This window comes from Coregonus clupeaformis, chromosome 5 (assembly GCF_020615455.1).
Source record: "Coregonus clupeaformis isolate EN_2021a chromosome 5, ASM2061545v1, whole genome shotgun sequence".
Taxonomy (NCBI): Eukaryota; Metazoa; Chordata; class Actinopteri; order Salmoniformes; family Salmonidae; genus Coregonus; species Coregonus clupeaformis.
This window is the reverse complement of record NC_059196.1, coordinates 19456125-19468567: the sequence shown is the minus strand read 5'-3', so window position 1 is coordinate 19468567 and position 12443 is coordinate 19456125. Positions and strand designations below refer to the sequence as shown.

General features: G+C 42.5%; 1 protein-coding gene across 2 annotated transcripts in view; it reads left to right on the top strand.

The window, feature by feature from the left end:
* The window catches only part of LOC121561837 (protein furry homolog), a 162554-nt gene that overhangs the window by 80333 nt on the left and 69778 nt on the right, over positions 1-12443 (top strand). For both annotated transcript variants that reach the window (XM_045213239.1, XM_041874281.2), the window contains exons 33-40: positions 2187-2452; positions 3725-3871; positions 4097-4265; positions 5879-5969; positions 6574-6656; positions 7928-8078; positions 10210-10313; positions 11599-11787. In XM_045213239.1, the coding sequence (XP_045069174.1) occupies positions 2187-2452; positions 3725-3871; positions 4097-4265; positions 5879-5969; positions 6574-6656; positions 7928-8078; positions 10210-10313; positions 11599-11787 (1200 nt within the window). The remainder of the gene's footprint in view (positions 1-2186; positions 2453-3724; positions 3872-4096; positions 4266-5878; positions 5970-6573; positions 6657-7927; positions 8079-10209; positions 10314-11598; positions 11788-12443) is intronic.

Below are 12443 nucleotides of genomic sequence, written 5' to 3'. Positions count from 1 at the left end.
GAGACGTTCTCTGAGACTGTGACTCTGTTGAACATCCTCATAACTACTCCCATGACAACAGCTGAAGCTGAGAGATGTTTCTCAACTTTGACACGAGTTAAGACATTCCTGCGAAATTCAATGGGCCAGGAACGTCTGAATACACTGGCCATGCTTTCCATGGAGAGGGAACTAGTCCTCAGCATGCCTGATTTCAATGAGAAAGTCATTGACCGCTTTGCTGCATTGAAAGAGAGAAGAGAACAGTTTCAGTACAAGTAATGTAGCCTCTCTCTCTCTTTGTCCCTCCCTGTCTGTCTCTTTAACACACACACGCCCAAATCAGTTCACAGTTGATGTTGTTTAAAATAGTTATTTTTCATTTAAATAAAAATAAAAAATCTGTTCATGTTCATTTTTACAAATCTATACAATTGGCCAGAATATGGTTGTTCATATTTACAAATCTATACAATTGGCCAGAATATGGTTGTTCATTTTTACAAAGCCATACAGATAGCTGTGTTTACCTTTTCTATAAATTATTTTCAAATTCTGTTTTCAGGCAAAATGTCTATCACTGTTCATTTTCACAAATCTATACAAGAGGGCAGAATATGGAAGTCTATAAAAATTTCTTATTACCAATAACTTGCATCAATGTTTTCAGTAGCCTCTATCAAAAGCTCCTGCTTGCTTGTTGTGAATTATGCTCAGGTGCACATATTTCCAATTCAACCATGAGGCAAAAAATGTGGTAAAAGCTCTTGTTGATCCTGCAATCTGAACAAATACCAAGATGCTGTATTTTCAGCTGATATTTCATTTGTTTATGGAAATGCATATTGTTTATGCAGTGTTGAGGAATGTGAAAGAACACCCTTGATTATTTTTACTGTGATAACTTATTTTGCTTTTGTAAGCCAACACTTTTGAGATCAGTCAATAAATGCTTCTGGCATTGACTTATATGCTGCCCCTGTCTTCATGTTGTTGCTGGACATATCTTTTTTAAAATGTGTGTAGGTCACCTAAATCATCAGAAAAATTGCCCCCCCTGAGAATTTTTTCAGGAGCCGCCACTGCGCAGGAGGGTAAATCACCGAATACAGAGTTTATTCCATCGTACACAGTTGCGCTGGATAGCGACAACAAAATACAGGCACAGGGGAATAATCTACCCCGGCAATACAAGGTACGAGTAGCTCCACCGAGCTACACTCAACTCACATAAAACAATCACCCACAAGGACAAGGGGGCAGAGGGAACACTTATACATGGTCTAATGAGGGGATATGAACCAGGTGTGTGTAATTGACAAGACAAGACAAATGGAATTATGATATATGGAGTGGCAGTGGCTAGTAAGCCGGTGATGACGAACGCCGAAGCCTGCCCGAACAAGGAGGGGAGGCAGCCTCGGCAGAAGTCGTGACACAGTCAAATCACTGCAATATTACACCATAAAACTGTCGAATCACCTCACTGCAAAAAAGGGCTCTCAATTTTAACCAATCACCACTTTTACCAATCAATCAATTTTACCACATAACATTGTTAAATCAAGACACACGTCAACAAATGTTTTCCCCCATCAGTGCATTTTCATGACAGATTGAACAAAAATCATCACAAATTGCCATGCAAAATATCATAATTGCCCCACCAAAATCAAGCATTATCACAACTCAGGATATGACCCAGATGCAGACACAGGAGGCGGATAGTACTATTCTCAGAATATTTATTATAACAAGGGGGCAGGCAAAGGGCAGGTCGGGGGCAGGCAGAGGTTAGTAATCCAAGGCAGAGTCAATCAGGGACAGAACGGCAGGTGGGCTCAGGGTCAGGACAGGCAGAAAGGTCAAACCGGGAAGACTAGAAAACAAAACTTGAGAGCAGGAGAAACGGGAAACACGCTGGTAAGACCTGACAAAACAAGACGAACTGGCAACAGACAAACAGAAAACACAGGTATAAATATACAGGGGATAATGGTGAAAAATAGGAGACACCTGGTGGGGGTGGAGACAAGCAAAAGACAGGTGAAACAGATCAGGGTGTGACAAGCATTTTTGTCCACAAATACCACAAACAAATGCAGCGAAATCCTGGAGAGACTGACTTTGTAACAATTATTTATGACTTTTTATAAATTCTTAAATTTATGGTTTCTGCTCCGTTGTGTTTCTCTCTCCTGTCCCAGAGGTTAGCCAGCGTTTTCCTACCACCCACCCCAACGGCCGTCAGATCATGCTGACCTACCTGCTGCCCTGGCTCTCTAACATCGAGCTTATGGACAGCTGCTTGCTGCCACCGGTCTCCAGCCCCTGCAGCCCTGAGGAGGAGACCCCGGGCCGGACCGGCACCACAGAGGGACAGGTCCCCAAACACACCCTAAGGGGAATGGGCTGGGGCTCGCTGCAGGCCACCTCGCTGGTCCTCAACAACCTCATGTTCATGACCGCCAAGGTGAGGAGGGTCTGTTTGCGTGTGCATGTGTGTGCATTGCTCGTTAAAAGGCAGACAACATACAGGAAACATGGGAGCAATAACACTTAGCACAATACAAATATGAGCACATACAGTGCATTCGGAAAGTATTCAGCCCACTAGACTTTTCCCACATTTTGTTACGATACAGCCTTATTCTAAAATGGATTAAAAAATATACATCCTCATCAATCTACACACAATACACCATAATGACAAAGCAAAAACAGATTTTTAGAAATTCACCGTAGGGATGGTGCCAGGTTTCCTCCAGATGTGACGCTTGGCATTCAGGCCAAAGAGTTCAATCTTGGTTTTATCAGACCAGAGAATCTTGTTTCTCATGGTCTGAGTGTCCTTTAGGTGCCTTTTGGCAAACTCCAAGCGCGCTGTAATGTGCCTTTTCCCAAGGAGTGGCTTCCGTCTGGCCGCTCTACCATAAAGGCCTGATTAGTGGAGTGCTGCAGAGATGGTTGTCCTTCTGGAAGGTTCTCCCATCTCCACAGAGGAACTCTGGAGCTCTGTCAGAGTGACCATTGGGTTCTTGGGCACCTCCCTGAACAAGGCGCTTCCCCCCCCAATTGCTCAGTTTGGCCGGGCGGCTAACTCTAGGAAGAGTCTTGGTAATTCAACATTTCTTCCATTAAGAATGATGGAGGCAACTGTGTTCTTGGGGACCTTCAATGCTGCAGAATTTTTTTTTGTACCCTTCCCCAGATCTGTGCCTCGACACAATCCTGTCTCGGAGCTCTACGGACAATTCCTTCAACCTCATGGCTTGGTTTTTGCTCTGACATGCACTGTCAATTGTGGGACCTTATATAGACCGGTGTGTGCCTTTCCAAATCATGTCCAATCAATTGAATTTACCACAGGTGTACTCCAATCAAGTTGTAGAAACATCTCAAGGATGATCAATGGAAACAGGATGCACCTGAGCTCAATTTCGAGTCTCATAGCAAAGGGTCTGAATACTTATGTAAATAAGGTATTTCAGTTTTTTTTTTTTTTTTTTTTGCAAAAATTTATAAAAACCTGTTTTCGCTTTGTCGTTATGGGCAACTGTGTGTAGATTGATGAGTGGGAAAAACAATTTAATCAATTTTAGATTAAGGCTGTAACGTAACAAAATGTGGAAAAAGTCAAGGGGTCCGAATACTTTCCGAATGCACTGTATATGTTTTGTTCAGTGAAAGTTGTCATTCTATTGTTGATGTTACTAATCGCTGATGCTCCGCCCTGTCCTGTCAGTATGGTGATGACATCCCAGGACCAGAGATGGAGAATGTCTGGAACGCTCTGGTCAGTAACGACAGGTGGCCCAACAACCTGAGGACCACCCTGCAGTTCCTTATCAGTCTGTGTGGAGTGAGCAGCGACACTTCTCTGCTGCCTTATGTGAGTCTGCTGCCTTAGAACCCCTTTAATTCCATTACTGTCTGAATAATGTGTAAATAAACCCACAAAAAAAAAAATATATATTATTAACTTTAACCCCGCTACCGTAGAACCATGCAGAAAACGAATCCTATCTCTAATCCTAACCCTTGGTTTGTGTCTGTGCGTGCTTGTGTGCATGCATGTGTGTGTATGCGTGTGTTCCTTCTTCCGTGTGTGATCCAGATCAAGAAGGTGGTGATCTACCTGTGTCGTAACAACACCATTCAGACCATGGAGGAGCTGTTGTTTGAGCTGCAGCAGACAGACCCGGTCAACCCTGTGGTACAGCACTGTGACAACCCACCTTTCTACTGCCTCGCTGCCACCTGCAAGACCTCCACCGCTGCCTCAGGTACAGGGACAGACACACGTACCAACACACAAACACGAATGAACACTCTGGTCCTCTGTAGCTCAATTGGTAGAGCATGGCGCTTGTAACGCCAGGGTAGTGGGTTCGATCCCCGGGACCACCCATACGTAAAAATGAATGCGCACATGACTGTAAGTCGCTTTGGATAAAAGTGTCTGCTAAATGGCATATTATTATTAACACAAACACACACACGAATAAACAGACTAACAAATACACACATTCACACGAACAAATACACTAATACACACAAACAGCTTCATGAGGTAGTCACCTGGAATGCATTTCAATTAACAGGTGTGCCTTCTTAAAATGGAATTTCTTTCCTTCTTAATGCGTTTGAGCCAATCAGTTGTGTTGTGACAAGGTATACAGAAGATAGCCCTATTTGGTAAAAGACCAAGTCCATATTATGGCAAGAACAGCTCAAATAAGCAAAGAGAAACGACAGTCCATCATTACTTTAAGACATGAAGGTCAGTCAATACGGAACATTTCAAGAACTTTGTGCAGTCGCAAAAACCATCAAGCGCTATGATGAAACTTTCTCTCATGAGGACCGCCACAGGAAAGGAAGACCCAGAGTTACCTCTGCTGCAGAGGATAAGTTCATTAGAGTTACCAGCCTCAGAAATTGCAGCCCTAATTAAATGCTTCACAGAGTTCAAGTCAAAGACACATCTCAACATCAACTGTTCAGAAGGGACTGTGTGAATCAGGCCTTCATGGTCGAATTGCTGCAAAGAAACCACTACTAAAGGACACCAATAATAAGAAGAAACCTGCTTGGGCCAAGAAACACAAGCAATGGAGCAGTGGAAATGTGTCATTTGGTCTGGAGTCCAAATTGGAGATTTTTGGATCCAAGCACCGTGTCGGTGAACGGATGATCTCCGCATGTGTATTTCCCACCGTAAAGCATGGAGGAGGAGGTGTGATGGTGTGGGGGTGCTTTGCTGGTGACACTGTCTGCGATTTATTTAGAATTCAAGGCACACTTAACCAGCATGGCTACCACAGCATTCTGCAGCGATACGCCATCCCATCTGGTTTGGGCTTAGTGGGACTATAATTTATTTTTCAACAGGACAATGACCCAACACACCTCCAGGCTGTGTAAGGGCTATTTTACCAAGAAGGAGAGTGATGGAGTGCTGCATCAGATGACCTGGCCTCCACAATCCCCTGACCTCAACCCAATTGAGATGGTTTGGGATGAGTCGGACGGCAGAGTGAAGGAAAAGCAGCCAACAAGTGCTCACCATATGTGGGAACTCCTTCAAGACTTTTGGAAAAGCATTCCAGGTGAAGCTGGTTGACAGAATGCCAAGAGTGTGCAAAGATGTCATAAAGACAATGAGTGGCGATTTGAACAATCTCAAATCTCAAATATATTTTGATTTGCTTAACACTTTTTTGGTTTCTACATGATTCCATATGTGTTATTTCATAGTGTTGATGTCTTCACTACTGTTCTGCAATGTAGAAAATGTAAAAAATGAAGAAAAACCCTTGAATGAGTAGGTGTCCAACCTTTTGACTGGTACTGTATGTTTGAATTCATTTTGTCTGTAAACCCTGTACTTTTTTAGGTACAACATCCAGTAGCAACACTGTAGTTGCTGGCCAAGAGAGTTTCCCTGACGCAGATGACATTAAAGCAGCCAAAGAGAACGAAGAGAGGTATAGTAGCAGAGTAGAGTACCTGGAATGGGGCCAGGTCTCAAATTTCTTTCTGCTGTTTTGCAAACTCCTATTGGTCATTTGGTATGGCAACAACCATGGAAGTTGACAAAAAAGCACAAAAAGGTCTGTTTGTGCTATCATGTCAACTCCTTCATTGTCACATCTGGGACCAGGTTAGGTGAAATGTGATGTAATATAAGATCAGCAGTAGCAGAGAGGAAGAGGCGAAGCGAGACGGTTTACTCCCCCAAAAATCTGTCCACGTAAATAAGACCACAAAGTTAGGAATGTCTATATGGAGGTACAATGAGAGAGTGTCAAATTTGGTGAACAAAAAATGTAATTGCTCATTTGATACGTGAGGCTTATTTGATCAAATAGAAATGTCCTAATGATTAGGATGGCATTTCGGTAACTGCCTGTTCACACATGTATCTGCCCTCTTATTGGCTAGAATGGTCCCACCTGAACTCGCCTTCCCCGTCTGCCTTCCATCTTTGAGGACATGTATTTCCATTGTTAGAGCGGTCACTCGACTATCAATATAATAGATTGTCTGTGGCAGTAGTCATGGCGACAACCTCTGACCTTTGTGATCCAGGTTGAGTAACATCATGAGGAACCACAACCGCCTGGAGTCCCGATACAGCAACAGTTCTGGAGGCTCCTACGACGAGGAGAAGAGTGAGTAGAGATGATAGATATATTCTATGTACAGTATGTGAATACAGTATCTTATTCACCTGCTTGGGGTGAATAATATTGTCTGTCTATAACAAACAGAAAGTGTTTTTGTTTCAAATCTATGAATTATTTTAGATGAATGGCTGTAACTCGATCTCGAACTTTAGATCAGTGGCTGTGACGTAGGGTTCAACCATGAGTTCATGGACAGTTGGCAGAAAGAATGAAATGGTAGGAGGGACATCCCAGCCAAAAGTGGTTTCAGATTTCACATCCTACGTCACACAGGCTCAGAATATACTACTGTGTCCGTGGGAACCAGGGCTATCGCTCAATGCAAGCCATTTCGATCTACGGTGTCCATGGATCGATTTATAAGCAAAAAGGTCGGTCAGAACTGATACCAGAACCACGCAGGTCCCCTAAACAGGGGACTTTACATGGCTGTCTAGGTCAGTGCCATTGTTAATGCATGATAGGCCTGTAGCTCTGAGGAGATCCTTTGTAAGAACAAGCAGCTCTGTGACAGGGCCTCTCAGATGCTACCAGTAAACAGCCGGTGACCCCAAAACTCCTTTGTTCTACTCATTGGTCCTACTCTCTGGAGCAGAGTTTGCCTGGGTCATGTTCACTAGGCACAAAACAGAATAAAACTGAGTGAAACAAGAAGGTACTACCTGATCTTGTCCAATAAGAAATGCTTGTTTTCGTTTTCCGTGCTACGGTGTGCCCTAATGAACACGACCCAGGTCAGAACTAACTCCTCGAACTGAAACGAATGGCATGACGATAGTTAGAGGAGTTGGCCAAAGCACATACAGATAAGACCATGCTAGAGCTGAGGCAGTCCTGCTCGGCTCGCCAAACTCAATGACCTTTCTAAACAAGAACTTTAAAAAGCCCTCCGAACACTGATCCTCTGCACTATAGCCCTCCTCAATGACTTGACATGCCTGCCATCAACAGACACAGTTATAGCTTTGAAAGGCAGCTGAATGGTGCATGTATTCACAGGAATGCTCATAACATTTTCTTTGGGGAGAGATGGGGTCTGAGTGCCAAATGCAAACAGGGTTACATTCAGTAGGCACGAAAAGGGATGGAACATATTGAAACAAAGGGAAACAGGGAGGTACCAGCTACCAGAAGGTGTCCAATAAGAAACACTGGTTTTTGTTTTCCGTGTGCCCCACTGAACATGACCCTGGAGAGGGTGTGGCCTGGCGAGTCTTGCCGTACTTTGTCATGAGTGTAACTTCCTGTACCCCTAGGTGAACCCCTTCCGCCGTACACTGGTTGGCTGATGAGCGTTATGGAGACCAATCAGCCAGTCCCTTTGCCTATGCCTGTCAACGGAGGCTGCTGGGCTCCCCTGGTGGACTACCTCCCTGAAACCATCACTCCTAGGGGACCTCTACACAGGTACACACAGGTTCACACACACACACACCTTAGGCACGCACACCTTTGTGTATGAAATACCAAGAAGTGTGTGTGATGCATGTAAGATATGTAGGACGTCTGCAGTGGGCTATTGTTAGAAGTCAGACCTACGCTTACTCTCACACCTGGTCCCTGTAACTCTTATCAAAACCATTATCTAGGATGATTTCGTTCTTCATGGTAGCAGAGGGAAAGAACATGACCCAGCACATAGGTTGAAACAGTGTGGAGGAGCTAATCTCTATCGTTAGACAGAATAAGTTCTGATTCCATGTGCTGCTCAGTTTCCAGTGATAAAGCCCTATGCCAAGCAGTCATAAGATATACAGTGGGGGAAAAAAGTATTTAGTCAGCCACCAATTGTGCAAGTTCTCCCACTTAAAAAGATGAGAGAGGCCTGTAATTTTCATCATAGGTACATGTCAACTATGACAGACAAAATGAGAAAAAAAATTCCAGAAAATCACATTGTAGGATTTTTTATGAATTTATTTGCAAATTATGGTGGAAAATAAGTATTTGGTCAATAACAAAAGTTTCTCAATACTTTGTTATATACCCTTTGTTGGCAATGACACAGGTCAAATGTTTTCTGGTATTTTGGCCCATTCCTCCATGCAGATCTCCTCTAGAGCAGTGATGTTTTGGGGCTGTCGCTGGGCAACACGGACTTTCAACTCCCTCCAAAGATTTTCTATGGGGTTGAGATCTGGAGACTGGCTAGGCCACTCCAGGACCTTGAAATGCTTCTTACGAAGCCACTCCTTCGTTGCCCGGGCGGTGTGTTTGGGATCATTGTCATGCTGAAAGACCCAGCCACGTTTCATCTTCAATGCCCTTGCTGATGGAAGGAGGTTTTCACTCAAAATCTCACGATACATGGCCCCATTCATTCTTTCCTTTACACCGATCAGTCGTCCTGTCCCTTTGCATAAAAACAGCCCCAAAGCATGATATTTCCACCCCTATGCTTCACAGTAGGTATGGTGTTCTTTGGATGCAACTCAGCATTCTTTGTCCTCCAAACACGACGAGTTGAGTTTTTACCAAAAAGTTATATTTTGGTTTCATCTGACCATATGACATTCTCCCAATCCTCTTCTGGATCATCCAAATGCACTCTAGCAAACTTCAGACGGGCCTGGACATGTACTGGCTTAAGCAGGGGGACACGTCTAGCACTGCAGGATTTGAGTCCCTGGCGGCGTAGTGTGTTACTGATGGTAGGCTTTGTTACTTTGGTCCCAGCTCTCTGCAGGTCATTCACTAGGTCCCCCCGTGTGGTTCTGGGATTTTTGCTCAACGTTCTTGTGATCATTTTGACCCCACGGGGTGAGATCTTGCGTGGAGCCCCAGATCGAGGGAGATTATCAGTGGTCTTGTATGTCTTCCATTTCCTAATAATTGCTCCCACAGTTGATTTCTTCAAACCAAGCTGCTTACCTATTGCAGATTCAGTCTTCCCAGCCTGGTGCAGGTCTACAATTTTGTTTCTGGTGTCCTTTGACAGCTCTTTGGTCTTGGCCATAGTGGAGTTTGGAGTGTGACTGTTTGAGGTTGTGGACAGGTGTCTTTTATACTGATAACAAGTTCAAACAGGTGCCATTAATACAGGTAACGAGTGGAGGACAGAGGAGCCTCCTTAAAGAAGAAGTTACAGGTCTGTGAGAGCCAGAAATCTTGCTTGTTTGTAGGTGACCAAATACTTATTTTCCACCATAATTTGCAAATAAATTCATGAAAAATCCTACAATGTGATTTTCTGGATTTTTTTTCCTCCGTTTGTCTGTCATAGTTGACGTGTACCTATGATGAAAATTACAGGCCTCTCTCATCTTTTTAAGTGGGAGAACCTGCACAATTGGTGGCTGACTAAATAATTTTTTTCCCCACTGTATTTCATTGCATTCCTGAGCATCGAAAACAGAGGGAGAGAGAGGGGCCATGGATGCGTCCCAAATGGCCCCCTATTCCCTATGTAGTGACCTACTTTTGTAGGGAAGAGGGTAACATTTGGGATGCAGACAATGTATATTTGATGTATGCAGTATGTTGGTGTAACATAGCAGTTTATGTATAGACAATATGTATATTGTTGATGTGTCTGTAGGTGTAACATCGCAGTGATCTTCATGAGCGAGATGGTGGTTGACCACAGTGTGAGAGAAGACTGGGCCCTGCACCTGCCACTGCTGCTCCACGCCCTCTTTCTGGGTATGATGCACACGAGCACATACTTTTCAATGAGGAATTACTGAGTTAACTGACTCTGAACTTGCTCAAACTTGGACACGCTAGAAAGTAGCTGGCAATTTCTGCCAATCATGTTGCCCCTTTTTACAGATGGAGACAATAGAGTGAGGGAGAAATAATATTAATCCCAACCCTGTGTAGTATCACCATGTTATTCCAACGGTAGAGACACTGTATGTAAGGATGTACAGTGGGATCAGAAATTATTGACACCCTTGATAAAGATGAGCAATAATGACTGTGTAAAATAAATAATTCAAATACTGAGCTACATTGTATGCTCCCAAAATTTGGGAAATTAGATTATTTTATACAAATACCATTGCTCAGAGAAACAGATTTTGTTTAACAAGTCAAAAAGGTAGGGGTCAAAATTATTAACACCCCTAAATATTGTTATAAATAAAGTAGCCAAAAGTTTAGTATTTGGTCCCATGTTCCTAGCACACAATGACTACATCAAGCTTGTGACTCTACAAGCTTGTAGGATGCATTTGCAGTTCGTTTTGTTTGTGTTTCAGATTATTTTGTGCCCAATAGAAATCAATGGTAAATCATGTATTGTGTCAGTTCGGAGTCACTTTTATTGTAAATAAGAATAGAATATGTTTCTAAACACTTTTACATTAATGTGGATGCTACCATGATTATGGATAATCCTGAATGAATCGTGAATAATGATGAGTGAATGATCTTTGACCCTCTGTATCTTTCTCACTCATCATTATTCACGATTCATTCAGGTAGCATCCACATGAATGTAGAAGTGTTTAGAAACATATTATATTCTTATGTATAATAAAAGGTACTCTAAAATGACACAATACAGTTTTTACCATTAATTTCTATTGGGGACAAAATATAAATCTGAAACACAACTAAAACGAACTGCAAATGCATCCAATGAGTTTGTCATTGCTTGATGTAGTCATTGCATGCTAGGAATATGGGACCAAATACTCAACTTTTCACTACTTTATTTATAAGAGTCTTTAGGGATGTCAATAATTCTGACCCCTACCTTTTTGAGAAAAAAATAGTATTACCTGTTAAACAAAATCTCTTTCTCTGAGCAATTGTATTAGTATAAAATAATATCCCAATTTCTTTGAGCATACAATACAGCTCAGTATTTGAGTTATTTATTTTATAGTCATTTTTGCTGATCTTTATCAAGGGTGTCAAACATTTTGGACCCAACGGTATCTGCTGTCACTGTATTATGATGTATTTGTTTCACCACCAGGCATGGATCACAACCGTCCCGAGGTGTTTGAGCACAGCAAGCGTCTCCTCCTGCACCTGCTCATCTCTCTGTCCTGCAACAGCAACTTCCAGACCATCGCCTCTGTCCTGCTGCAGACACGAGAGGTCAATAGCAGCAAGACCCTGACCAGCAAGTCAAGCTACCAGCCTGAATACTTCACTACTACAGGTAGTACACAGTACAGTATAGACTCCTGGGCAGTGTTCATTAGGGAATGCAACTGAAAATGTTTTTTAAATGTTTTGTCTTAATCATTATCGTAACATGTGTGGTCCATATCGGAGTTGTTGTTTTAAATCTATAACAATCAAAAGAAGCATCTGCAATACATGTAATCAGTTCTGAGATGGTGGGTGTCCAAAATGATTTTTTTGCATTGATTTGAAGGAATAAAAAACTAAAAGTTTAAATGAAAAACTAAAATGAGCATTTCTTATTGGACAACTTCTAGTAGTCCCTACCTGTTTCATCCCGTTTTGTGTCTAATAAACATGACCCAGGGCATTTGACTGTCAACAGATGCTGTTTACTTTGCAGCTGGGATACACAGTCATTTTGATCTCTGCTGTCGTATAGACGCATTTGCTCCATATTTTAGTTATTTGGATTGAATCGAGAAGTATTCCTGTTACTCATTCCTTAGGCCATTAAGATAATTTAATACCATTTTGATTGGCGTGCTTCAGAAACGATTCTTGGTAAATGGTGTCACTGCATATCTCACTCGGGAGTTACTAATGTCTAACGATGGGACGAGTATAGCTAAAGGTGCAAATGCATTTCTCTCACTCTAGTAAAAAACTGTCTCATGTCAATTCAATTCA